This window comes from Gopherus evgoodei, chromosome 6, assembly GCF_007399415.2.
Source record: "Gopherus evgoodei ecotype Sinaloan lineage chromosome 6, rGopEvg1_v1.p, whole genome shotgun sequence".
In the NCBI taxonomy this organism is placed as follows: Eukaryota; Metazoa; Chordata; order Testudines; family Testudinidae; genus Gopherus; species Gopherus evgoodei.
The window spans coordinates 123,786,359-123,814,068 of record NC_044327.1 but is presented as its reverse complement, the minus strand read 5'-3'; the positions used below and the strand labels follow the sequence as shown (position 1 = coordinate 123,814,068).

At 42.9% G+C, this 27,710-nt stretch overlaps 1 protein-coding gene across 1 annotated transcript in view; it reads right to left on the bottom strand.

The window, feature by feature from the left end:
* Window positions 1–27,710, bottom strand: part of LOXHD1 (lipoxygenase homology domains 1) — a 283,207-nt gene that overhangs the window by 122,223 nt on the left and 133,274 nt on the right. Inside the window, exons 14-19 of the mRNA XM_030567584.1 lie at window positions 25,665–25,800; window positions 15,992–16,146; window positions 10,021–10,181; window positions 2,586–2,662; window positions 1,520–1,716; window positions 938–1,130 (exon numbers count right to left, since the gene is read on the bottom strand). Coding sequence (XP_030423444.1) covers window positions 938–1,130; window positions 1,520–1,716; window positions 2,586–2,662; window positions 10,021–10,181; window positions 15,992–16,146; window positions 25,665–25,800 — 919 coding nt within the window. The remainder of the gene's footprint in view (window positions 1–937; window positions 1,131–1,519; window positions 1,717–2,585; window positions 2,663–10,020; window positions 10,182–15,991; window positions 16,147–25,664; window positions 25,801–27,710) is intronic.

The following is a 27,710-nucleotide window of genomic DNA, read 5'->3' as shown; positions in this document are numbered from 1 at the left end:
CAAGAAAAGTAGTCTGACCCAATCCAGGAGCAGATGATAAAAATATTCTCCATCAGACCACAGGCTTGTCAGGTCAAGTGAATCTCCTAACTCAAAGTTAGAGGGCTACTAAAATAGGGCCTTAAAAATGGAACCTCATTGCAACATTAACTATGGAGAGGTTCAAGCCTCTCCATAATACAGTAGTGAGGAGGGAGCTACATGGAGCTGTGGGGATATGCACTACATTTGTCCTCCTTGGGACACGAGGTCAACTTTTAATCTTGGTTCTAAATGAAAATGAATGTACCGATGTCAGTCAAAACCAGAATGGATCTTCATCCATATCTATCACAAAACTTCTCTCAAGAGAGGCTAGGAACTGGAAATTCAGATGCTATTGCAAATCAAGACTGTAATAAACTGGAAGTAGTGTGTGAGGATGCCGCTCTGGAACAGCATGGGAGCTGCAGGTCAGCAAAGAGATGCTTTGATGTTGGAGCAAGGGAAACCCAGTGTCTGACTGCATTGAGCCCGGCCATAGACTAGGTTTTTTCTAGAATCTCAGAAGTCAGAGATGGAGGCAACCTATTACATCATCTCAGCAATAACCCCGTCAAAGCAAATATAAACCCTACAGCGTTCTTTACTTGTGTTTTTTTCATTTTTTTCTCATCTGATTGTAAATGACCACAGCAATAGGGCTTTATCATTTACTTCCACAAACAGTGTGCTGCCACCACTGCCTTTCATGCAGACCAATATTGCATCATTGTTTCCTGGTCTATCCATCTGTTTTCTCTCGTCTTATACATAGATTGTAAGCTCACTGGGGCAGAGATTGTCTTTTCTGGATTTGTACAATGGGGTCCTGCTTCATCTCTGGGACTTTTAGGCACTACGATAATATGAATAATAAATAATAACAACAACAACAACAAACGCTTTGCTCCCTCACATTTCTCAATGGACACAATCTCACTTGGGTAGAGCTCCACCTCCACCTTCCCATCAGCCTCGTCTTTGTCAAGCCATCGGTTGCATGGGAACATGTACTGCCTTCCATGGACAGGAACTGTGATCTGGACACTAGCCAGGAACCAACCAGATCGGAGCCCTACATTGTCATGTCCAATCAGAAGTCGGTTGATCTTGAAAAGAAAAAGCAAAAAGGGGGAGGGGAACAAGGAAGGCATTTACTTAATAAAATAAAAATCAACTTCTGTTCTTTCACTGTGTGCATGCAAACCTTTTCCATATGTGTCAGCTTGTGAACATACAATGTGCCCTTAAACATGCAGGTTGGACAGTTAGGCGGGCAGAGAGCCACACTGCATGTAGAAACATTCCCTTACATGTGCAAACCAATATCTACGAAAAACCCCTAGGTGCAATTGTAGCAACCTATTTGAAAATGTGGTTTGTAACATTTTGTCCAAAAGGCAGATTCTCGTACAGTGCAGCAGTTCCCTTAGTACTGTGCTGATTATTACACAAATCACTGGCATAAAATACTGACACACTTGTGATAAAGTCTTACCTTTCCAATATCCAGAGTCTCTAAAATAAACTCATCCACTCGCCCACGTTCAAAGTAATTGCCTAGGTCATTATCAGAAACTAACAGAGGCTCCTTGCTGGTATTTCCCTTTTCACCATATAGTTTGATAAAAACTTTAGAATCTGAGCTGGCTCCAGGAACATCTCCTGTCTTCACACTGATGTGATAGCTGACATCTAAAGAGATATTAATGTACACAACACAGACACATGATGCACTGCCAAAGTTCATCCTGAATCACTGAAGCTTGCTGCAAACTAGAACAGAGCACAAGCATGAATCAGAGAGACTTGGAAACATTTGCACCAGAGGCTTGCCCAGAAGAGCAGACTGGAAGGAGCTCGTAAACCTATGAGATGTGTTCACCAGCTGTAGAATCATAGAATATCAGGTTTGGAAAGGTGAAAACCCTAACAGATATATAAATGGACTGAGAATGTCTGATGAAAGACCCACAGGGTTAGATTATTACCAAAACACGAAAAAGGTAAACTTTGTTAGAAACTGAAGTAGCTTTATCTACTTTTATGCCTACAGGTTGATTTTAGCCGCTCTTTTTTGTTTGTTTGTTTTTGTTTGTTTTTGTTTTTTGCATGCAAAATAATTATTAAGAGCTATGTTCTTGTTCTCATTTAGCAATGTTTTAGGAAATTACACTCCTGGTGCCTTAAAATCCCTATAAGGGAGGATTGGCATCTTTGTCTTTTTTGGGGTGGGGGGGATTGGCTGAAATTCAGTGTTATTCAGTGGAATTCACCCTGCACAGAAGGCAGATGTTTAAGGATCTAATCTCTAGAAATACAAAACAAGCCATTCTTAAACAAAAAAAAAATTCTTTCCATTACACAAAAATGTGACGGTCTTCCTCTTGTATGTGAACTAATCCCATTTATAAACTAGGATTTAAAGATCACAGATTTTCCCCCTATATGGCACAGCACACATTTCTTGGATGTTATTGGTATAAATATTGTAGTTTTCCTGTTGATTTAAAAATAAATAAATAGCCCAACCCAAACCCTTCTTTATCCCAGACCAAACTCACTTTTCAGGATCGGTGACTCCCCAGCTGGTACTAACTCTCGAACAATCTGACCATCATCCTCATTTTTGTCAAGCCATCTGGTTTGCAAATAAAAGTAAGTTATCTCCTAATATTCAGGGTTTTTAAGGTCCAGACAAATATAGTATGTAACAAAAAGTAACACCGTGTAGATAAAGTGACATTTTCAGGTGGCTATTCATCTGTGAAGAAGACAAGGCCTAGTTCTCAGGAATGTGATCTAACCCTACAGCAGTCACACATTAGTCTAAATTCTCAAAGACCTAATATTTTCAAAAGGTCCATCTTCCATTTGCCACACAAGTAGAGGTCCATCTATTGTGACTTGCATTTGCATTTAAATAGAAGGTGAAAATTCAGCAGATACCAATCTCCTGCAAACCTGGAGGCTGGGCCTTTTGAAAATCTTGCACATTAGCTTGAAATTCTTATTGTCTTTTATTCTGACAATAATATCAGATAAGGCTATTGACATCTTTTCTTATGCCTGCCGATTCCTTTATCTTTTCATCCTATGCTGTCTATGGGTAACCAAGAAACACTTCTCCTTCACCAGACAAGAGCTGAATTATATTATTGGACCTTGCCTCTCGATTCCAGAGCCGGATGTGCTGTGGAAGTAGCATGCTTCACCCTGGAGTGCTAACACAGGAGGGAGGGAGGAATATATTGCATCACAACATTCATGTAACAGCAAATTATTAGGCTAATTAAGGAGAGAGATCTGTCGCAAATAGAACAGTGGACTCAAACTTAAATGGAAGAGCTGTTTCCCTGAACTCCAAGGAAGAAGAAATTACAGCCAAAAGGAAAAAATATATCATAATCATTTCAATACCGGTGTGGTATTCACAGAGATTTGCACTTCCCTGATCAGAAGATTGCAGCACACATTTTTTCAAAGTGTTAGATGTTATTAAAAGTATCATTCTAGAGTCATTTGTCCCACACAGGTCTAAGCTGGCCTTTTCAACCTTCTAACATCAGGTCATCAGAGCTGATTTCACAAAAGAGCTATACTAATGTTCTGAATTACCCAGCTCAATTTTTCTACTCTGCTTCATCCTGCAGCTAAAAATACTGTTTTGAACCAGTTGTGGTAAACAAAGAACAAGTAAGAAACTTTGGACATTTCACCGAGATTATTTAACACCCTGTCAGAGAAAGGAGTTTGATAATGATTTCCAAAACTAGAAAGTGTGGGGGGAAAACAACAACAAAATTAATTGGTTTGCATAAAGTACTTTTCAAAGGGATGATAGTGCTGTTGAGAAGTGCCAGATTGACAGCCCTGGAGGCCGAAGTCCTCTTTAGCCACTGAACAAGTGCAGCTTGGAAGCAGCACAAGTTTCCCCATGCTGTCCTCTGTCAACGTGCTCCATCCTAACCCATTACACAAAGGGAGGGGAGAGTTCAGTTTCCATCATAATCAATCTTCAGCTTTGCTGCTGAGACTGCCATTACAAGGAACCCCATGAGGCAGGGGTTTAGAAATGTGAACAAATGTCAACTAACAATTAGCATGAGGCCATCTTCTCATTTCTCATAGGCCAAACAATCATCAAGCTGTAACATCTTCAAAGTCACTATCATCTGGATTTGAATGGTGACCTAGAGGTGAAGGGATCCAGAGCCAATGATCAATCCCCTGAGCCACCAACTCCCTTTCCCACCAGTTTCGCTAGTTGTTGTTGTTTTTAATTTCTCAGGTTCTAATGTCCTCCATCTGAAAAAAAAGAGTTAAAATTTCCTTCCGCCCCCCCCTCTCTGCACACAGAAATAATATCAGCACAGGTGCTATGCAGAAGAAACAGCAGCATATAGGATCACCAAACATAAAGCAAAACTCAGAGTTGGCAAAAGCACCAGGAATATTCTGTAGGCCAGAGTTCGTAAGGGGAACATGAAACAGTCACCAGGATTTTGCAACAATATTAAGTGCTCGGAAGCATGCAGAAAAGAGACACATGTAATGCCATTCCCCCACCCCAATCTCCCCCGCTAATCTTTTGTTGGTTGTCGGGTATGTAATCTACCCAGTATTCTTCCCTTTCACTCTGTAAAACATGTGGCCGTGTGTTGGAGAGATTTAGAGGTAATTATATCAGCATGAAGAAATATTGGTATAACACTGTGGTAGTTTATCAGGTGCAATGTTCGCCCTTGGTGGTGAGTGAGAAGGACTTTAGGTTTATAGAAGCACAGCTATCTGTGTTGGAGAATGAGAGATTGATGTAAAGAATTGGAGCCAAGCGTGGAGAGTACAGAGGACACATGAAGAGTGTCTCAGAACATGTGTCTTATGGAAGGAAGTCTTTGTATTAGTCACGGGTCTGGGTTTTTTTTACCTGTTGCAACTGATCCTTAGTACCTGTGTGTCGTGTAGTCCTTGATGATTCAAGGGTCCCATCCTTGGACATGTATCCAACAACTAGGGGATTAAGTCATCACAAAAGTCAAGATGCCTCTGCATACATGGAACTTAAATGGGGTACCCTCAAAAAACAGAACTTAATTTCTGCCCATCCCACAATCCTCTCAATTCAGAATGCCCTTCAGGACGAGACAAGCCCCTGAGATGGCCAACTTTATGCCAGTTGCTTTTTGTGCTAATCTAGCATCAGTCATCTTGGAAGCTGCTTCTTCCATTGCTGGTGTATATGTGGTTGTTTTTGCATCCTTTGCTGTTGCTGGTGCAATCACCCAATATGGAGTGAATCCAAGGACACCTCCTGAGCTAAGGTGAGAGAATCAAAATGTCTTCCACAAGAAACAGATCTTTGGGTGCAGAAGAGCAAATATTAACTGCTTTCTTGGTGGAGAAGGGAGTGCTGCAAGGGAATTCATGAAGACTTCTCTTGAAAAGAGCTTTTGCTTTGCTCTTTTCCAGGGGCCACTGATGAAGAGGCAAGGAAGCATTTAAATCAGGTGTGGATAGCTTGCGACAGGCTAGTGAAAAGTAAGATGGGGATAGACTACCAAGAGAAATGACTTAATGCAGCTACCATTGCCCAATCTTGTGTTAGCCAAGAGAACAGCAGGCTCTGGCAAGGACACCATCCCTTCAAGCAGTGCAAGATGAAGACTTGTGAATAATGACAGATGAGTGATTTTGACTTATAACACATTCTTGTTTCTCCTTTTCTTCACAATGTGCCATTCGAATGTTGTTCCACGGAAGTCACAATGGAACATCATGAAGCTCTTGTATCTATATATTTGTTCCTTGTACATCAAGCTCAAGATGCCACCCATGCTCAGCAGCAAGGTTTGCAAAAGAACTCTCTGTATAATGAACGAGGTTCAGAACGATGTCAACTAGGTTATACATATATACATGGCATTAATGGAGCAACACATTCTAAACACATCAGGCCATTCATTCGACCTAACAGCCAAAGTACTTGTTGTACAAAGTACTTGTAAAAGCCCTTGGCTTGCAATGTAAAATCATCAATAATCCCTAGGTAGTTTATATACATCTGTCTAGATATTTCTAACATACACATACCTCACTCTGGTACCACTCTGAGCTGCACACACTCTATCAGACTAAAATGATGTGTTCTTGTAATCCCAGATTGCACAAATATTTACAAAATGCACAATGATGTGAAAACCACAAGAAGTTCAGAGATACAGGTCAGGTCCAAAGCTTATCACAAATATTCAGATTTCTTGGGTCTGCAAAGCTGAGCTAGAAATATCAAGCCCTGTTCCCAGCCGGTATAAAATCATTTCAGTGGTGATATAATGATTTACATCAGCTGAGGATCTGGCCTAACATGAGATTGGGCTGTCTTTGATTTCCATTTCATTTCTGCCAGGGATATTACTGGCTGGTAGCTCCTACATTCCTGGCCTTGCCCTGAGCCCCAAAGTGAAAATGAAAAATAAAAAACCTAAACTTTGATCCTCAAAATACATTTAGTTCTAGGTTTAGGTGGGAAAGGTGGGTCTTATTTTATTCAACCCTTCACCTATCCTTTTTATTGTTAGCACTATTTATCTTTATAGCATCCAAACTGTAAAGTACTTGTAATATACAGATGGCTTCAGTCATTGCACTGAATGGTTCAGTGATTCACTTTGAAAAAAATCTGAATTATTCTAATGTCAAAAAGTCATAAAAGTTTTCAAGGCATCTGAATGATGACCTAGCACTCTGCAAAGAACACTCAGATATTAGAGAGACAAGATGGGTGAGGTAATATCGTTTATTGGACCAACTTCTGTTCGTGTGAGAGACAAGCTTTTGAGCTTACACAGAGCTCTTGGAAATGTACTTCAAAGGAGCATTTTTAATACACTGACTCTGAGAATAACTATGAGCCATTACATTTTCTTCACAGCAACAATTCTGGTAGTTTAAAGCACAGGACTGGGAGACATTACTTCGGGATTCTATTCCTGGCTCTGCCACAAACTCACTGTTAATCCATTTAGCTTCTCTGTACCTCAGTTTGCTAATACACCTTGTAGGACTGTTGTGATTTAATTAGTGGATGCTCCTCCAGTGCTACATAAATGCTTATTGTTAAAAGCTTTGAAATTAAAAAAAATCTTAGCCACGTGTTTACATATATAAATGAGAAGAAGAAAACAGACTTCAGTGAGTTACACGGATGGGAAATCCATGTTGATCTCCTTCTGGCATCAGACAGATGTAACTGTAACCAGCACCCCACAATGGAATTATATCCTATATCTCAATGCACCCAGATCGGTGGGAGAACGTTTAGCATTTTCTGCCCCAGTATGATCTGTTCCTGTTGGGAGAAAGTATTTTGTGTTCTGGCTGTGCTGGATCACAGCAGAAGCAGCTGAGCTCAGAGCATGTCTTTGGACCAGTCCTAAATAACAGGACACAACAGAAAGAAAATTATTTCCCCTGGACTTTGTCAATGTGCTATAGTAACAACTGAAGGTGATCAGGCCACAGAAGAGAAGGGTGATGGGCACAACAACATATCCACCAGCTGGCAACAGATTGACTGAGATAGATGCTTCCCCTGGCTTTTCTGACCTGTAGTCTCTAACTTTGCACTACCACTTGCTTGCCTTGGCTCACTAAGGAAGGGCTGCTCCTCCTGGCCAAGTTTCTAGAAGTATCTGTATCCTGGAGGAGCAGGCCCCTCTGAATGATATCCAGAGCAGCAAGGGAATTGGAGGTATCCCTGGCCAGCAGGAGTGGAAGCATCCAAACGCTGCAGGTCATGGACAAGTTTATTCATTCCTATGGAGGATGCAGTGGGTGAGCACCTTTGCCTTCAGATACCTCCAGGCTCCACAACAACTGTAGACTGTCATTCTGCTCCACTTTCTCATGATCCTGCAGAAGACACAGGCACCAGAGGCAGTGATAGAAACAGTGCTCCACTCACTCCCATTCTGTTGGTCATGTGACCATTTCCATCTGAGAGGAACGGATAATGGTGGCACAAGGACAGCAAAACAACTCAGGTGAGTGACAATGGTCTCACTTGGACAACAGATCATGGAAAATACAAGAACAGAATCCAATGATTCATGGCGTGAAGGCTGAATGTGCAAGTTGGATATTCTACAGTCAGGTCTTAATTTCCAGCCTTTTGTTTATGGTTGTTGTTTTTAACGGTCAATGAAATCTTTTCTATCACAACTGGATGATGGGCCAAGTGCTTTACTGTAACATTACTAGAACAGGATCTTCACCCCATGGTGGAGGAAGGCCATTAATTAAGTGGCTTCAGTCATGAGATTATTCAGAAGTAGTCATTAATGTGAGCTAGATGTATCACATGACTAGACTTGTGAGGATCTCTGAAGATACTCAGCATAACAGTTCTCAATGTGGACATTTCATGTCCAAGTCAATGCCTGTCTGGTTACTATATTGTGAGTTAACTTATTAAATGGGTATTAAAAAGTGGCAACATCATAACATGACGGGTTTATTCTGTGATTAAGAGGGCTATAATTTGGAAACTTCCCACTTTTCCCAATGAACATGATGTCGCATCTCCTGTCAAATTCTACATTCCTGGCAAGTTGGCTCTGCTCTCCGTTATGTGATGTGGCTTTAGTAATTCAGTGGGCCTAATTCTGAGCTCACACTTTTTTACGCTGGAGAGTAATTGCTGACGAGATTAGAATCAGACCCAGTGACTTTACATTTGTTGGCAATTTGAGAATAATCATATTAGTATCAGAGGGGTAGCTGTATTAGTCTGGATTTGTAAAAAGCGACAAAGAGTCCTGTGGCACCTTATAGACTAACAGACATATTGGAGCATAAGCTTTCAAGGGTGAATACCCACTTTGTCAGATGAATGTAGTGGAAATTTCCAGAGGCAGGTATAAATATGCAGGCAAGAATCAATCTAGAGATAACAAGGTTAGTTCAATCAGGGAGGATGAGGCCCTCTTCTAGTAGTTGAGGTGTGAACACCAAGGGAGGAGAAAACTGCCTCTGAAAATTTCCACTACATTCATCTGACAAAGTGGGTATTCACCCTTGAAAGCTTATGCTCCAATATGTCTGTTAGTCTATAAGATGCCACAGAACTCTTTGTCGCTTTTTACATATTAGTATATAAAATTCTACCAGTCCTATGAGAAGAGAGCACCTTATATTTTTTAAAACGGGAATTCATTGTTATTTAGTGGAATTCACCCTGCAAAGCGTGAAATCCTCTGCACATAAAAGTGGGATTTGAAGGACCCAGAACTCTATGTTAAAGCTGTGTCTGTTGTGTTTTCACCTAGCTATTGATTATTTGCTCTTTCCACGTTGAGGCAGATAGTGGTTAGCACTTGTGTGTATGATGTGAAAATGAGTGCTAGCTATAGCTTCTCCAAGGGAAGCTTCAGCTACAGTACCTTCTTTTCGGCCACTTATTGTCTTGAGGAAAGAGAAGAATACATTTGATGGCAGAGTTACGGCCCTTTTCTCTATGATTCCCACCCACCCTGGTGCAATGTGGTGAGTTTTCATGACAGCATCTTATCAATTTTGCATACTCCCAACAAGAGACTAGCATGCCACAGCTCTTGGGACCATGGGACATGCATGTGAGGGCAGAAGAAGGCTCCACATCTGCAACAAAACTAGGAGGCTGCAGTAGCAATGAGAACGTTCCTGCAGCAGGCGGTTGAATTAACACTGGATTCATCATTGGAAGGTGGCATTTTGTCTCAGCACCATTGAGTTAATCACTGTGAAGTTTATTCTTCAGATTGCTGCCTATTTAGTAGGAGAGGGCAATATTTTAATTAATCTCCCAATCCACACATTTTGCTTTCAGGCCAAGCAAAAAAATTATCTGGCAGTATTTAGATGAGCTCAGAAGATTCCAGCCCTGAACAGTAATTAGGCTCTTGAAAGTGTGACAAATCAATAAATAAAGGCATAATTTGAGAGCATCATTTTCAGTACCTGTAGCATGGGAATTCCACAGCCTGACTTTCTGGCTGCCCTTCTTCCCTCACTATCACTTTGTCAAGGTACCAGCCACTGCTTCCTCCTTTGCCATCATGCCCTATCCTCACCCTCCTCACCTGCTTCAGAGTCACAGCTTCAATGTAGAACTCATCAGCCTTTGGCAGAGAGAAAAAGAAACATGATTAGGCAATATGGCTCCTAAGAAACAAAATGAAACACAAGCATTTATTACTGCGATCAAACCAATCCCAGAGCTGCAGGATGTAGAAGATCCCTCAGAAGCAGGTGAATAGATTAAGCTCAAGTTAATTTACCAAAGAATAAACCAGAGCACATGTGCTAGCCTCATAGGGTGGGATTGATAAAGCAATGGAGGCCAGAGCTTTTGGGTGCTTACTCCTACCCATAGTCTCATACCTCACCCTGATAGGGAGGAAGGATGGTCCAGTTCTAAGGGTGTTGGCCTGGGACCTGGGAAACCCACATTCCGTTCTCTGCTCTGCCTCAGTCTTACTGGGGGAACTAGGGTAAACCACCGTGTCTCTCTGTGCCTGAGTTCTCCAACTATAAACTGAGATGGTACCTCCTCACTCCAGGGGGGCACTATGAAGCTAAATATATGTAAAGATTGTGAGGTGTTCAGATACTCCAGTAATGGAGGCCATATAAGTACCTTAAACAGACATATACACAGAGAGGACCACTGTAGTTTACCATGCTCCTGACGCAATTACAAGTGCCCCTTGCTTTAATGCCTTGTTAGGCAGAAGAAAATTGGAGGGAACAGAGTGCTGTGGTGCATTTGTCTCTTCTGTCCACAGAAAGCACAAATTTGCTGCTGCTGGTGGCCTGTCTTCATTAATGCCCAGATAGAGGGTTAAGAGGGTGACAAATTTTTTCAACCAAGAAAGATTATTACAAAAATATCAGCCACAACTTTCAAATATGTTTTAAAAGATTTCAGCAAAACTGTCCTTTCAAAAGAGGCAACAAAAACATATACTGAACTTTTAAGTGTTAAAAATAATGGATGTGCTTGTGTAAGGAAAAATTATGTACTGAATAAAGGGTCACAGGATCAGACTCACAAATATCTATTCACTGAGCAAAACCTAGCAGGTTTAACCTAACTTAATGAAGTTAGCCATACTGGACCTGATTCTGAGCTCACATACCATACACTGGTGTAAATAAATTAGCACTTACCATACTCTGGTACAAATTAAGTCAATGAAATTACACCAGTGCAAACTGCTAATGTATACAAACCAAATTGGTTTAACCCTTGCTTACATCAGTTTAGCTTGCATCAGTAAACTACCCACTTGAGCTAAACTAATATAAGCTAGGGTTAAACTGGTTTAAATGAATCTAGATTAGAGGTTTGCACTTTTATTTTTACTTATTTTATGTGTTTTTTTATTTATTTTTAATTTTTAATTGATTACATTTATTTAAACTAACAATTATTTAAACTAGTGCATTATTTTTGAATGGACAAGTTCTGTTTGGTCAGAGTTAAGCCCTGTGGACCTTTCTGTTTCACTCACCAGCTTTCAGATCACCCTGACAAAAGGACAATTATTCTTTAATACATCCCAGGTTAGTTTATATAGTCTGGCTGCTATTACAGCATGAGCAGGATTTCAAAAAATTATTTTTGCTGTTATCCACTGTTTATTTCATGCAAATTGCCATACAAATCATTTTTATAAGTCATAAACTAGTTATTATATGTGTTTAAAATATGCTTCTGGCTGAAATGAACTAAGATGATGATGATGATGATGATTTTGGAACATCACAGAAACAGGCTTCCAACTAACAGAAAAATGAGATTTGCTTTGCTACCATTTGGAAGAGGTAACTTTTCCTCCAGTTTAAAAAACTGTTACATTGTAGACCGGAATAAATCATCCCATATTTTTAAAGTTCTTCTTACATTTTGGGCCCACTTTTCAAAACTTGGCCTATAAATAGAGTCTGAAAAAATATGTATATGCATATATTACACTTGCAAAATACACATTTGCATGAGTAAATATGCAATTGCATACACAGTTTTCAAGCACAGCTATGCATCCTGCCATGCAAATGCCAACTGTGTGCACAAATACAGGTTTGGTAGACACAATAAGGGCTCTCCTCTGCATGCTGTGAGCCCCTGAAATGCCCTGTGACATCTGAGAATTTCAGTGGGAGTTTGGAAGCTCTAGAAATGTAAAATCAAGTTCCATCTGTGAATGTATATTTTGCAGTCACAATTTAAATGGCCAATTTTGAAAATTTCACCTTTCCTATTTGCATTTTCTTGCCACTTAAAATTTTTAATTAAAAATGACTTTTAAAAAAATTCCACACAAATGATGAATTTGAGTGATTCTCTGATCAGGTTCTCAAATTCCTCCCTTAGAGATGTATGCCTGGCTTTTAACAGCTTAAACTGAAAACCAGAAATCCAAAGTGTCAGGCACAACTGAATGCATATTAAGTAGGTTGACCCCATGGAACAGATCAGTGCATTATTTGCTAGTTAATGATTGGCCTTAGCTACTTTTGAGTCTTTCAATTATTCTATGCTTTGCACAGAATCAGTGCACAGTCTCCATCCCTGGCCATTTCACGCTCCTCCAGGGAGGACAGAAAAACACATGATATTCTGACAAGAAAATAACTGCATGAATAAGACATGAAAATTTGGTGTGGCAATGCGAGTGGGGTGGAAATCAGAATAAAACATACAGAGGAAACATTTTATTGAAGAAATAAGCAGCAAATGTTAACAGGAAAGGTAATGAACCATTGGAAAAACTTACCAAAAGTTGTGGTGGATTCTCCATCACAGGCAATTTTTAAACCAAGATGGGATGTTTTTCTAAAAGATCTGCTCTAGGTCAAACAGTAATTAATTCAGGGAAGTTCTATGGCCTGTGTTACCCAGGAGGACAGAGTAGATTCTCACAAATGGTCCCTTCTGGTCCTAATGGATTTCTGATTTTTACCTTCAACATTCTGCTCTTCCCTCCCCTGCCCAAATAGCCTGCTCTCCCCAACATCAGATCATGGGGGAAGTCTGTCTTTCATTCTTGGAGGACTGATGAGTTTCCTAGAGTTCTTCCTCTCCAGGAAATCATCACAACAGTCAACGTTCAGCCTAGAGACCAAAATGAGAGTCGCTTCCTTACAGGATGCTATGAATGTGCTCACTGCAGTCTTCCATGTGAGTGGGTGTGGGGGGGGGTCTTTGTCGAGCTAGCTGAAAGACAAGGGGCATTGCCCCTTTAAGGACTCCCCTATAATGGGTGAGGAGGTAGGGAAAAGCTTACAGGGATGGGCAGGAAGAGTAGGAAGTAGTTGGGGCCAGGTCAGAAGAAGGTAACTGCTCTGCCCTTCCTGCTGACCAGAAGAGTGGAGGTCAGGGGTATTTATATCCCATGCAGCTCCAGGGAGGCACTTTTTTAGCTGCATCGGGCTCACATAGCAAAAGGACCAGTCCCTCTCTTGACCCACTGTGGGTATTACACTAGTTGCCCTTTTCCTTGGGGCTCTGGGAAGGAATTTTTTCCTCACTGCCAGATTGGCCAATGCAGGGTGGGTTTTCTCACCTTCCCCACAGCAGGTCTGAGACCATGTGAGGTGGAGAAGGGGTGTGCAACTAACGCCACTGAGTATGTAAAAGTTGTGGTGGATGTCCAGGGCAGGTACTCAGTATGAAAGGGACCATAGTTATTGGATAAAATGGATTGGAAAAGAATATGATGGAAAGTGTCCCTTAAGGGAGCTGAGTAAGAGGGGATTGGGGTTCCTGTGTCTCATACAGTGGGGAGCTGGACCCACCCTCCTTTTATAGCACCTTTATCCCTCTTATGAGAGGAGGGCAGTGGGGTCCCAGCAGCAGGATAGCTGGGACTTAGCTGGGGATCATGTGGAAATGATTAAGGAAAGGATGATGACCTTTTTTGAGAAGGTGACGGATTACTTAGATAAAGGAAATGCGGTAGATATAATTTACCTAGATTTCAGTAAGGCGTTCGACACGGTTCCGCACGGGGAACTGTTAGTTAAATTGGAAAAGATGGGAATGAATATGAAAGTTGTAAGGTGGATAAGGAACTGGTTAAAGGGGAGACTCCAGAGGTTCGTATTGAAAGGTGAACTGTCAGGCTGGAAGGAGGTCACTAGTGGAGTCCCTCAAGGATCCGTTTTGGGACCGATCTTATTTAACCTTTTTATTACTGACCTTGGCACAAAGAGCGGGAATGTGCTAATAAAGTTTGCGGATGACACGAAGCTGGGGGGTATTGCTAACACGGAGAAGGACAGAGATACTATTCAGGAAGGTCTGAACCACCTTGTAAACTGGAGTAATAGAAATAGGATGAAATACAATAGTGAAAAGTGCAAGGTCATGCATTTAGGAATTAATAATAAGAACTTTGGATATACGTTGGGGGCGCATCAGTTGGAAGCGACGGAGAAGGAGAAGGACCTTGGGGTACTGGTTGATAGCAGGATGACTATGAGTCGCCAATGTGATACGGCTGTTAAAAAAGCAAATGCGATTTTGGGATACATCAGGCGGGGTATTTCCTGCAAGGATAAGGAGGTGTTAGTACCGTTGTATAAGGCGTTGGTGAGACCCCATCTGGAATACTGTGTGCAGTTCTGGTGTCCCATGTTCAAGAAGGATGAATTCAAACTGGAACAGGTTCAGAGACGGGCTACAAGGATGATCCGAGGAATGGAAAAACTGCCTTATGAAAGGAGACTCAAAGAGCTCGGCTTGTTTAGCCTGGCCAAAAGAAGGCTGCGGGGGGATACACTTGCTCTATATAAATATATCAGGGGGGTTAACGTTAGGGAGGGAGAGGAATTATTTAAGTTTAGTACTAATGTAGGCACGAGGACGAATGGGTATAAACTGGATAATAGGAAGTTTAGACTTGAAATTAGACGAAGGTTTCTAACCATTAGGGGAGTGAAGTTCTGGAACAGCCTTCCGAGGGAAGTAGTAGGGGCAAAAGATTTTCCTGGCTTTAAGACAAAGCTTGATAAGTATATGGAGGGGATGTTATGATAGGATCGTTAATTTGGGCAATTGATCTTGGATTACCACCAGATAGGTCTGCTCAATGGTCTGCGGGGAGATGTTGGATGGGATGGGAACTGAGTTACTGCAGAGAATTCCTTCTTGGGTGCTGGCTGGTGAGTCTTGCCCACATGCTCAGGGTTTATCTGATTGCCATATTTGGGGTCGGGAAGGAATTTTCCTCCAAGGCGGATTGGCAGGGGCCCTGGAGGTTTTTCGCCTTCCCCTGCAGCGTGGGGCATGGGTCACTTGCTGGTGGCTTCTCTGCAGTTTGAGGTCTTCAAACCAATTTTGAGGATTTCAATAACTCGGTCCTGGGATAGGGGTTGTTATAAAATTGGATGGGTGGGGTTCTGTGGCCTGCCTTGTGCAGGAGGTCAGACTAGATGATCATATTGGTCCCTTCTGACCTATGAGTCTATGAGTCTATGAGTCTATGACCTACACTGTACAATTGGTTACCAGGTACTCCACATCCATTGCCTCCTGTCTTTCTTCTGGGGTGGCCAGACAATGCACATCCAGACATTGTCAAGCAAAGGGCACTCTTCCTTCTCGCCATCCTCCTCACCTAACCCTCTCCACTAAAAACCTATCAGGACACTTCTTCCATGAACATGATTTTCACTGACCCCCATTGTCCCAAGGAGTATCAGTGCCAAGCTTGCAGCTGAATCTCCTGAGGTTGCAGCTGCTCCTACGCCTCAGTGCAACATGTAGCTCCTGTGATTCAAGATGATATCGACAATGTTTTAAACAGTCCTAGGAACTACATTCCCCCAACCCCATTTCCAAACGAGCTCAGCTGGTTGTCAACCATAGCACGTTTTAAGCAGCATGCTCAGACAGGCTTAAGGGGCCACGGTACCAACTTACATTGCCTTTCTCAAATTTATTCATGGTGTTTATGCTGTTGAAGAGGATACGTTCCCCCGTATCTCCCTGGTCCCCAATGAGATTGACAAAGACATTGGCATCTGTCCCGCTTCCGTTTACTGACCCGGTGCAAACGGTCACCCGGTACTTTATCACTGGGAAGACACAAATTAATAAAGCAACTTCAGAATGCAATTTATTGCAATTGAAATTTATTTCATTTTCCATAATTAATTCCAAACATTCTGAACCACACTTCAACCTTTCACTTGGTAATTTTGCTGATGTATTGGCTTTTACTTTACTAATGCTGCAAGTCAGTACATTGCTACAGAAAAAAGGGGGAAAAAACCAAAGTATAAATACCAGCTCTGGTTCCCCTGCTACCAAAGCATTCAGAAGGGAAAGCTGGTTGCAAACTTGAGAAAGAGCTTCAGGGCAAAGAGACTTCAAACCCACCAATAAACAGATTGATACATTTTAGAAAGAGAGAGTCCAGCCTAGGCTTCCTTGCTATTTTCCCCCGTTCTTTGCAAGCCAGCCAACCAGCTACAGGAGTGACCTGGAAGCACTCAAGAAGATACATGTGAGCTAGTTAGAGACAGAAGAGACTGTAACAACAGATTTTCAAAACTAACCAAAGAGGTGCAAATAAACTCACTCACCTGCATGCAGCACAATTGCTACTGAGCCACATGAAGCTCGGCACCTTGCAAGAGTTTGCAAAGTAACCAATTCGGACAACAATCCTTGTGAGGCAGGTAGACATCATCTTCCCCACTGAAAGGTAATAAAGGGGCAAAGCAGCCCATCTCGTGCAGCTGTACAGGAGGCTAAGAGACTTAAGGCATCCATTTACTTCCTTGCCTTGGATACCCCATCATGGGTAGAAGCACAGAGACAGATATAGCCTCTGCAGAGCTGTGATGCCCCCTGCAGTCCACATGGGCAGACAGATGTCCCCACGGGGTGGGGAGTGGGCAGAGCCTTGCCCCTGGCCACCAGTATGCACGCTAGCATAGGTACACTGGCATGCTGAGAGAGGTGCAGGCCGGGTGCAGGTTACATGCCTCACCACAGCCAGGCAAAGACGGAATGGTACATTATGAACCTCAAAGTCACAATCTGCTTCCTGCACTGCTTCTGGGACAGCACCCTTGCTCGGGGCTCAGGCCAAAGCTAGGATTTAGCCTGGTTGTAGTTCAGTGGTGAGCTATCCCTTCGACCTCTCTTCTCTATCGGCACCTCCTTCAAGGTCGACGCCTGCATTTCTCTCAGTGTGGAGTGCCACGATTCATCTCACCTTTAGACTGGATCACCCGGTTCTACCATCTCATTTACCAACTGCATTACCTCAGCAGGTCCAGCTGGCTCTGGCCCCTGCTACAGCCTCCTCTATGGGGGCTGTGACCAGTATGAAAATGCAGAAGCAGAGACCAGCATGTTCCAAACAAAATATTATTAAATAGCAAAACACTTTGTTAATGCAGTTACGGTTGCCGGGTGATGGCTCATGTCCTTCTGGAATGTCAAGTTCAGCAAAACTCTCACTTCTGAAAACCAGAAAATAAAGAGTTAATGTAAACAGCCATGTAACCGTAACTCTGCCCCATGAAGCTGGCAATAGCTACTGGGAATTAGCTGCATCCCCTCCAGCTGCATTCACTGCATTAGGTGTAGCTGTATTAAATGGTGGGGAAATAAGTTAGAGCAGTTTGGAAGAGCTGTGATTGTGATATGAGGAGACCTGAGTCCACACTGTGCGTTATCAAAAGAAAGAGGTATATGTATACCTTGAGGTTCCAGTCTTTGTCATTTCAGTACAGAATTGTGTAGGTTGTGTCAGTAGCAGGGCACTGGAGTGTTCTTGCCATGGGTATTGTCCTTAGCAAGGTAGGATATGAGAGCAGTCCATGGATTTGAAGCTTGCTATAGGAAAGTATAGGTTATGGTGCTGTCCTGTGTAATAGTGTGAAGGGGTTGTAAAAGGATTTGAAGTGATTGTTACATTTTCTAAGTGTGGTTATCTGTCAGGCAAGCAGACTCAGTGTTTGAGCACAATGCAAGTGCTGGTTGCACCTGTCTGTTAGGGTGAAAAGGCAGAGTGGGAGTGTGTGTGTGTGTTGTGGGAGTACTGGCACATCACTCAAAGAGGGCAGAGTTAAGGTTACATGGGCTTTTATCTTAATTCTTTATTTCCTAGTTTTCAGACGTTTGACTTTTGTTGAACTTGACCTTCTCGAGCAGCTAGAGCTATCGCCAGGCAAGCTTAACTCTGTGTTAACAAAATTTTTTGCCATTTAATAACACTGTATTTTGAACAAGCTACTCACTTCATTTTATGTCATTTCATTTCCAAGTTTTTTAAATAGAAAGAGAAATGTTTGTTGTAGGAGTTAGTGGTCTTTTAGACAGTTGTAGTTCTCACCTAGGTTTGCAGTTGTTATGTTATTTTGGCTAGGTCATAATCATGAGACCTACCTTATATAATAGTGCTTTTCATCAGTAGATCTCAAAGCACTTTACATCATTATCCACATTTTACTGATGGGAAGGTGAGAGTGACTTGCCCAAGGTCACCCAGCAGGCCAGTGGCAGAGCTAGGAATGGTCCCAGACCAGTGGTCTTTCCACTAGACCATATGGTTGCTTAAGTACTACTACCACTCCTGTACATTTAGTTATACTTGAATGGGGATAATTATCATGCTTTGAAATGTCTGCAGTATGCAGTTATTCAGAGGATCGGTGAGAGAAATCTCATCCACAGTCTAAGTCCCAAAACGGTGATAATTTTATTACATGGTTGTTACAATAACTGTAAGTATGTGAGAGAAGAGTGGTGTCTCTCTCTCCTTTCCCACCACCTGTCCTGTCATTTCCTACAATATGTAGCTCCCTCACCAACGTTTCCAGATCCTCTTACCCCCATCCCCCTCCATCCCATCCCATCCCATCCCATCAAGCCATTAGCTGGTCTGTAGAAGCCATTAACACATAAGAAGTTGATCCTGGCAGTCTCCTGCCCTATAGTGCTGTGACAGGTAACAGCTTATTGGAGGGCAGCATGTTACCTTGATTATGTAGCCTGAGTTGCACACTGAGCTGGGTCCCTCACTCCAGTTACCAGTACCCATGCTCAGCTCAGACTCCTGCCCCCGCTTCACCCAGGCTTCCCTAGCTGTCCCTGGCTCACCCAGTTCACCACCACTCCATACACACACTCTGACCATTCCCCCAGGGGTGATGTGTACCTTAACTATACATCTGTGTCACCTTCAGCCCCCCCAGCCCCAGATCCCAGCTCACAAGGAGAGGCATGGAGAGGGGCTCACACACGCCAAGAGGAGCAGGGTCCCCCACGTCTCAGGATACACAATCGGCAGGGAGAAGGGCCCTGCAGAAGGATAGGGCTCCCCCAGATCCCAGCACACACATAGAAGGGGAGAATTCAGGGCTGACAGATCTCCACTGCACCCCTAAAAACACCCAACTTCTGCTTCTCTTCCTGTTGTCTCCCTTCTCACTCACCCTAATCTTTCTGTCATAAACAGATAGTTAAGGGTTAATGTCTCTTTTACTTGTAAAGAGTTAACAAACAGTGAACCGGACACTGGACCAGAGGACCAATCAGGAAACAAGATACTTTCAAATCTCGGTGAAGGGAAGCCTTTGTTGTGTTTTTGGGTTTTGCTTTGTTCTCTCTGGGTCCTGAAAGGGACTAGACGTGCAACCAGATTTCTTGCCAATCTCCCTGCTACAGTCTCTTATATATTCAGAATAGTGAGTATTCAGTAGAAAGGTGGTTATAGTCTTTTGATTGTTTTCTGTATTTGCAAATGTGTAGTTTGCTGGAAGTATTTTAAATTAAATTTTGCTGGGGGGTGGGGAGGCTTCTCTCTAGTGTCTATAAGCTGAAAGACCCTGTAACTTCTACCATCTAAATTACAGAGACAACTTTTACTTTTTTTCTTTCTTTTTAGTAAAAGTTTTGCTTTTTAAGACCTGTTTGATTTTTTCCCCTTGTTGAGTCTCAAGGAAATTGAGTCTGTACTTAACAGGGAAGGAGAAGGGAGGGGAGAAGGGTGGAATCTCTTTGTTTTAGATCCCTTTAGAGCTTGAATCTGACTATCTCTCCAGGATAGCCCAGGGAAGGAAAGCCTGAGAAGGAGAGAGAAGGGATTTGAATTACAGTAATCTTCCAGGATAGCCCAGGGAGGGAAAGCCTAGGAGAGGCACTGGTGAGGGAAAGAGTTTACTTTCCTTGTGTTAAGATCCAGGGGGTCTGGGTCTTGGGGGTCCCCAGGGAAGGTTTTGGGGGGACCAGAGTGTACTAGGCACTCCAAGTCCTGACTGGTGGCAGCACTACAAGTACTAAGCTGGTAATTAAGCTTAGAGGAATTCATGCTGGTACCCCAACTTTTGGACTCTAAGGTTCAGATTGGGGAAGTATACCATGACACCTTCCCTCTCCCATCTACCAGAGTCCTCCAGTCTCTCATCCCTCCCCTGCCACCCATTCCCATGTATGCCCATCCCCATAACACACTATATCCCTCTCTATAAATCCAAACACTTTTTCCTCATTGCTATTGTTGCACCCCAATCATCCTCCCTTCCCAGTGAGCAGTTGCATGTGTAATTTATTTTCTTCTCAAACATAGTTTCAGCACCTACTGAATATCCTGCTGCCCTCAGACTACATTTCTCAAAAACAAAACAACACCCCCAAACAAACAAACAAAATCCCAAACAAACAAAACCAAACAAGAATCTTGATAGAGGCAGATTTCCCCAGATGTTTACAGATCATTCTTAAATTTCTGTCCAGGGTGGGTTTCAAACTTCAAAGTTGCTAGTGGCTGTGAACTTAATGAAATGCTAGAGAGGGATGTTTGTTTTTCTGTTTTTACTGGGGCTGTATGTAGTGTTGCCAGGTGTCCAGTTTTTGACCGGACTGCCTGGTTGAAAAGAGACCCTGGCAGCTCCGGTCAGCACCACAGTTACAAGTATGGTTCCACGTGGCTCCCAGAAGCAGCTGCATGTCCACCCTCCAGCTCCTATGCATAGCTGCCTCCACTCCAAGTGCTGGCTTCGCAGCTCCCATTGGCTGGGAAATGCCAATCCTGACATAGGAGGGTCAGGTGAGGGGCTTAGACTCCTCCAGGGACAGAGACTCCTGTATCCCAGATCACATGGGGAAATAAGGAGAGGGGACTCAAACTCCTTCGATAGACAAGCCCCCTCTAGAACATGGCTCACATGATGGGAGCAAGAAATGGGGTTATACCTGTGTAGATAGGCTCCGGGGCCCCAGATCCTGGCACACACATGGGAGGGGAATGTGGGGCTGACAAGCACACCGGTCTTTATTCTGCCCAATTCACTTTATCACTCACCCTCATGTCCGCCTTCCCAGTGTCCCACCGCCTCCTCCCACTGGCCCAGTCCCCGTCCCCTCCCCCATCAACCTGATCCCCCAACTTAGCTCCCCCATTCCCACTTACTTTTCTACCCTTCATCACCTTCCCCTCTAAACCAGCATTTGCTTGCTTAGTTTATTTTCTTTTTCCAAAAATAGTTTCAGCACCATTTGATTATTCTGCTGTATTCAGATAACATGTCCCCAAAACAAATGCCCCTTTTGATTGGGGAAGATTGGAGCAATATGCTGTTTTTTTTACTTCAGATTTCTGCCTTTGCCTGGATTTGAACTCAGAGTACACAAGGCACAGCTCAAACACAATGACTGCAATATACCCTCAGAGTCACCCAGGTATTGTGATGTAAATGTGTCTTTCTAGATAGTTAGGCTCTCCCTCTGCACAAACTCAGTGTAATCCACTAGGCATACGAATAAGCCCATGAGACTTAGGCCTGCTCTACACTGGCGGTGAGGGGGTGGGAATCGATCTAAGTTACACAACTTCAGCTACGTGAATAACGTAGCTGAAGTCAACTTACTTAGATTGACTTACCGTGGTGTCTTCACCACGGTGAATTGACTGCTACCACTCCCCCATCGACTCTGCCTGCATCTCTCACGGCGGTGGAGTACAGGAGTCGATGGGAGAACACTTGGGGATCGATTTATCGCGTCTAGACTAGACACAATAAATAGACCCTCGCTGGATCAATCGCTGCCCGCCGAGCCGGTGGATAGTGTAGACATACCCTTAGCATGTCTAAATGGAGAAGTAAACTCTTTTGAAATAACATTTTGATTTTATTTCCTCCAAAGAGACTGTTGGTGCTATGCACTCTGTTTTGGTCACCCTCGTGTGTCTGAGATCCTGACACGATTATCTGAGCCCTGATTTCACCACTCTCTGTGAACAACAACAATAAAAAAGTTGCCAGAATGTGTCAACTTTAAGACAAGCTGTTTTTTTTCTGGGGGCTGTATCTCAGGAACCTCCTAGTCAAATGGCCCCAAATATAGCTCACTGACCATACCCTGTGCCACCATAAGGCACACCAAATATCAAAGTAATCTGATTAACCATATGGATTTTAGAGCACTTAGAACAGTTGAGCTTTAAACAGAAAGAAGGTTTTAACCTTAACTATAGCAGAACACAGGGCCAGCTCTAGGCACCAGTGCTCCAAGCATGTGCTTAGGGCAGCACTCTCCAAGGGGCGGCACTCCGACTCCTTTTTTATTTATTTATTTTTTTGCTTGGGGTGCAAAACACCGGGAGCAGGCCCTGAGCAGAGGTGAGCTGTGGCGGTGGGGGGCGCGGGGAGGGCCGCAGGAAGTAACCCAGGGGGGCAGAGGAACTGCTCTCCCACCCAGCTCACCTCCGTTCCATTGCCACTTGCTCCCCCGAGCGCTCCGCTTCTCCTCCCTGGGAGGGAGGAAGGAAGGAGTAGGAGGGGAAATGCGGAGGGGATTTGGGGAAGGGGTTGGAATGGGGCGGGGAAGGGGTGGGGTTGGAATGGGGCAGGGAAGGGGTGGAGTTGGGGCAGAGCCGGGGGGCACAGGAAAATTTTTTTGCTTCGGGCGGCAAAAAACTTGGAGCCGGCCCTTGGCAGAGCAAGTGCCGTTATAATTTATTCATCCATAGATACACAGGAAAAGGGTTAAAACAACCTCAGCCTAACATGTATTGTCTAACCTACATTTAACATTTGCCTCAGGCAACTGGAAAGGTTTGACTTAGCAGCGGTACTCCCACCCCTGTTTTCCTGAAAACCAAGTTGCAGCCTGTAGACCACATGTAGACCACATGTCTCCTTGTCTCCTCGGAGGATCAGCTTTTTACCCTCTTTCTAACTCTTCGTTTGAGAGTTCCTGACCAAAAGCCCCGTAAACTGGTATCTCCCCCTGCCCCACCCGTGAAACAAGATAGAGCGGAGGTAAACCTCAAAGGCATTATCACCTCCATTATCTGAGTACAGGCTACTGGGGCTGTCTCCAGCCACTGAGTTTTGGTTCCTGCAAAACTAACTAGGGTTGATTTAACTCTTTGTTACCCATTAACCAGCAAATACAATAACCACCAAGCCCACAGACATATGTATAACATTCCTAACACTAACACATATAACCTCTACATTCTTCCCAAGCCCTAAAAAAGCAGCAATAATAATTTTCACCTGGTACTGTCTTGCATCTGAGGAACTCAAAGCATTTTATCACAGAAACAGAGAAATGTAGGGCTGGAAGGGACCTCAAGATGTCATGCAGTCCACCCTCTAGGGGTGAGGCAGGATTAAGTATGTTTAAGTATTTCTGACAAGTGTTTGTCTAATCCTGTTCCAGTGACAGAGATTCTGCACCCAACCTAAGAGACTTGTTCCAATGCTTAACTATCCTTAGAGTTTAAAAGTTCCCCCCCCCCAATATCCAACCTAAATCTCCCTTGCTGCAAACTGAGCTGATTACTTCTTGTCCTATCCTCAGTGGATATGGAGCACAATTGATCACGATTCCAATTATAACAATCTTCTACATATTCAAAATCATATCAAATCTCCCTTCAGCCTTCTCTTCTCTAAATATGCCTGATTCTTTCCACCTTCCATGTTTTCTAACCCTCTTTCAATTTTTGTTGCTCTCCTTTCGACTGTCTCTGGCTTGTTCACATCTTTCTTCCAGTGTGGTGCCCGTAACTGGGCTCCGTGCTCCAGCTGAGGCCTCAGCAGTGCTGAGTAGAGTGGAACAATCACCTCCCATGTCTTATATGTAATACTCCTGTCAATAAATTCCAGAATGACATTTGCCTTTTCCACAGCAGCATCATGCTGTTGACACATATTGAATTTGTGATCCTCTATAACCCCACAGATCTTCTTCTGCTGTACCACTGCCTAGCCAGTTATTCACCATTTTATATTTACACATTGGATTTTTCCTTTCTAAGTGTAGTATTTTTCATTTAATAGCATTTCATCTTATTGATTTCAGACCAGTTCTCCAATTTATCAAGATCATTTTGAATCCTCCAAAGCGCTTGCAATCCCTCCCAGCTTGGTGTCACCCACCAATTTTATAAGCATACACGTCACTCTGTTATCCAAGTCATTAATGAAAATATTGAATAGTACCAGACCCAGGACTAAGTCCAGTCAGGACCCTACTAGATCAATCCTCCCAGTTTGACAGTGAACCATTGATAACTACTCTGAGTACAGTCTTCAATAATCTAGCTCTTAGACACCTAAATGCAAGTTTAGATACATTAAATGCTCAAGCCTGAAATTTCAGTGAACAGTAGAACTAAAACAGCATCACCAGGTGCTCCCTATCAAATAAGCTTTTTTAACTCAGGCCTCCTCTTCATAGCTGATTACAAATAAATTTGAAAACCCAGCATGACATTTTAATAATATTTGCAATTACAATTATTCTTCATCATTAGAGGAGCACTCAGCTGCTTACAGATCACTGAGTTCTCAAGAATTTCCATACGAGATCAGACTCATGCAACGGTCCAACTAGTCCAGTGTCCTGTCTCCCAACACTGACCAGCACCAGATGCTACAGAGGTGCAAGAAGGTGCAGGAAACCCCACAGCAAGTAGATGTGCAGTATCCTCCCCACCCCCACCCCGAAAGTCTCTGTTAAGTAAGTTTAATGCTTATGAAATACAGTTGAGAGGTTGTACTCAGTGATTCAGTTCTAAAAGCAACAGGATGGGATTCTCCTTGAATAAATGGAGTCCTGTTAAGTTCCTTAATTAAAGCTACAGGTGATAAACATATATTTGAGTACTTCCATGTAACAAAAGGTGTCCATTTCCTTGTGTGTGTGTATATATAAAAATATAGTGTATACTCTTTTGGTGTATATATCTTTACAAAACTTTTTAGACCTCATTTCAGTGAAGCATTTAAATATTTTTATATACACACATACATTCAAATCTTGTACTTTCCATTTTAAAATGGACTGGAAATTGCATAAGTAGACAGAAAATACACTTTAAGGAACAACTGTTTTCTGGCCTGATCTTTCCCATCTCTACTGTTAAGTCGGCTCAAAACAGAGCCTACAATTTCACACACTTTGTGCAGTTAATGGTGCAAAAATAAAACCCTGTAGGAAAATCAGTGCCAAAAGAAAGAGGCTAATTGAATTGCACAGGTCTATCTGTGCATCACTGAAACAAAGAGGATTTATTTCTATTCAGTCACTAAACAAGCCTCTATAAGGAGTCCTTGATTCTTACCTGGCATGACTTCAGTCACTAGAGGTCCCTCTGCAGGGAGCTCCCTGATGATCTCATTGTCGTCTTCATTTACATCCAGCCAACGGCCACAGTTGAACGTATATTTCTCTTTTGTCAGTGTTTTCAGCAGAGTTATCTTAATTAAATCGAAACACCACATGAGTTTGCAGGCTTAAAGACAAAAATGACAAGCTCCCAATGAGCTCTGCCAGGGGAGGAAGGGCAGAGCGACGAAGGAATTAGTATTAATAATTAGAGAACCCATTCAGGTTCGCATACTATGCTCATCACTGGGGTATATGAGCACCTTCCAGAATTAGGACATTGAACAAAGAGACTAAGGTCTGTCAAATCTGATTCCTTTTCATTCCTTTCCTTCTCCACCCTCCTGAAGGCAAAGCTGTTGATTCAATCACATCTGCCCTCCCCCAAAAAAAAATTAGAAAAAAGTTTTGATCAAGCTCATTATTATTCAGAATTTCTTATGTGCTCACACTATGCCCAGCACTATACAGACAACATAGAGATAACATACAGATAATCCATGCCTTGAGGAAATTGCAAGTTCAAAACAGAAAGATGCAGAACAGGCATGATACCCCGGGTTAAATGACTGGGATTTTTGTTTAAATGTAACTACGTTGTAGGATTGTGTATTAGGAAGAAGTGAGTCTGTAGGAGAGAAATGAATGGAGAGAGGGTGGTGGCTTGGTGATCAAAATAATGTCCAGTGCTGAAGGGCCAACAGGGAAAAAGCCATCTGAACTTTGCAGCTTGGCCTCATCTTTATTAAGAAATAATGAGAGTAATTATTAAAAGTACAACTCACACACTCATTTTGGAAGGAAAAAAATTCCATTTTCCCTGAGTAGCTTTTCTCCCCCTCCGTTAGTCCAGTCTATCTTCCAGTGTGAAGACCTCTCAGCCCAGCAGCCTCATGGAATAAGAAATGTTGTGACCTACTGTCCTCAGCATTTTCTACATGGTTTCGCTAACAAATGTGCAACCCACATGACTTAATTGCGTTTATTACATAGTGCCTAAGGGCCAACCAAGAACGAGGCCCCATTGTGCTAGGTGCTGTACAAACATGGAGTAGTAGACGGTCTCTGTCCTGAAGAACTTACAATATCAATAGTCAAGAAGACACAGAGTGAGGGTAAGAGTATAAAACACAAGCAGAGTGAACAATGTGATAGTGGGAAAACATAGAAAAAACATTGCTCCCAGTGAGGGATAGCTCAGTGGTTTGAGCATTAGCCTGCTAAACCCAGGGTTATGAGTTCAATCCTTGAAGGGTCTGGGGCAAAAATCTGTCTGGGGATGGGTCCTGCTTTGAGCAGCAGCTTGGACTAGGGGACCTCCTGAGGTCCCTTCCAAGCCTGACATTCTATGATCTCAGTGGTCTTCATCTTCCCTCCCTGCTATCTCCTTTCTCAATCACCACAGATAACTCCACCATTCTGCCTGTAACCTGGGTGTCATCTTCAAGTAGGACTTCTCATTAAGTCCTCATATCCAGGCTACGTCTAAATCTTGCTGTTTCTTTCAGCATAACGCTGCTAAAATACAGCCTTTCCTGTCCTTCCACAACAGCTAAAGTTCTTGTCCAGGCTGTCATCATCTTGTGTCATGATTATTGCAACAGCCCTTTCTCTGGCCTGGACAAATGTAATCTTGCCATGTTCATATCCATTCAGAATGTTGCTGCAAAGATCATTTTCCTATCCCATCACTTTGACACTGTCACCCCGTTCTTGGCATCCCTCCACTGGCTCCCCCTTCTCTATCACCAAACATAAGCTACTTGTTTTCATTCACGTTAGGTGTCTTTTATGACCTGACCCCACCCTACCTATCATCTCTCATCCAGCATCGAAAGTTTGACTCCCACCTCCAGTCAGCCCATGACGCTAGCCTCCATTGCCCATTTGTTACATTGTCAAATAAGCACCTTTGTGCTTTCTCCAGAACTTCCTCCCCTCTGCCCCACTTCGGAGGAGCTTCAAAACCTCCTTAAACCTCTCCTTTGCTGTAAGACCTACA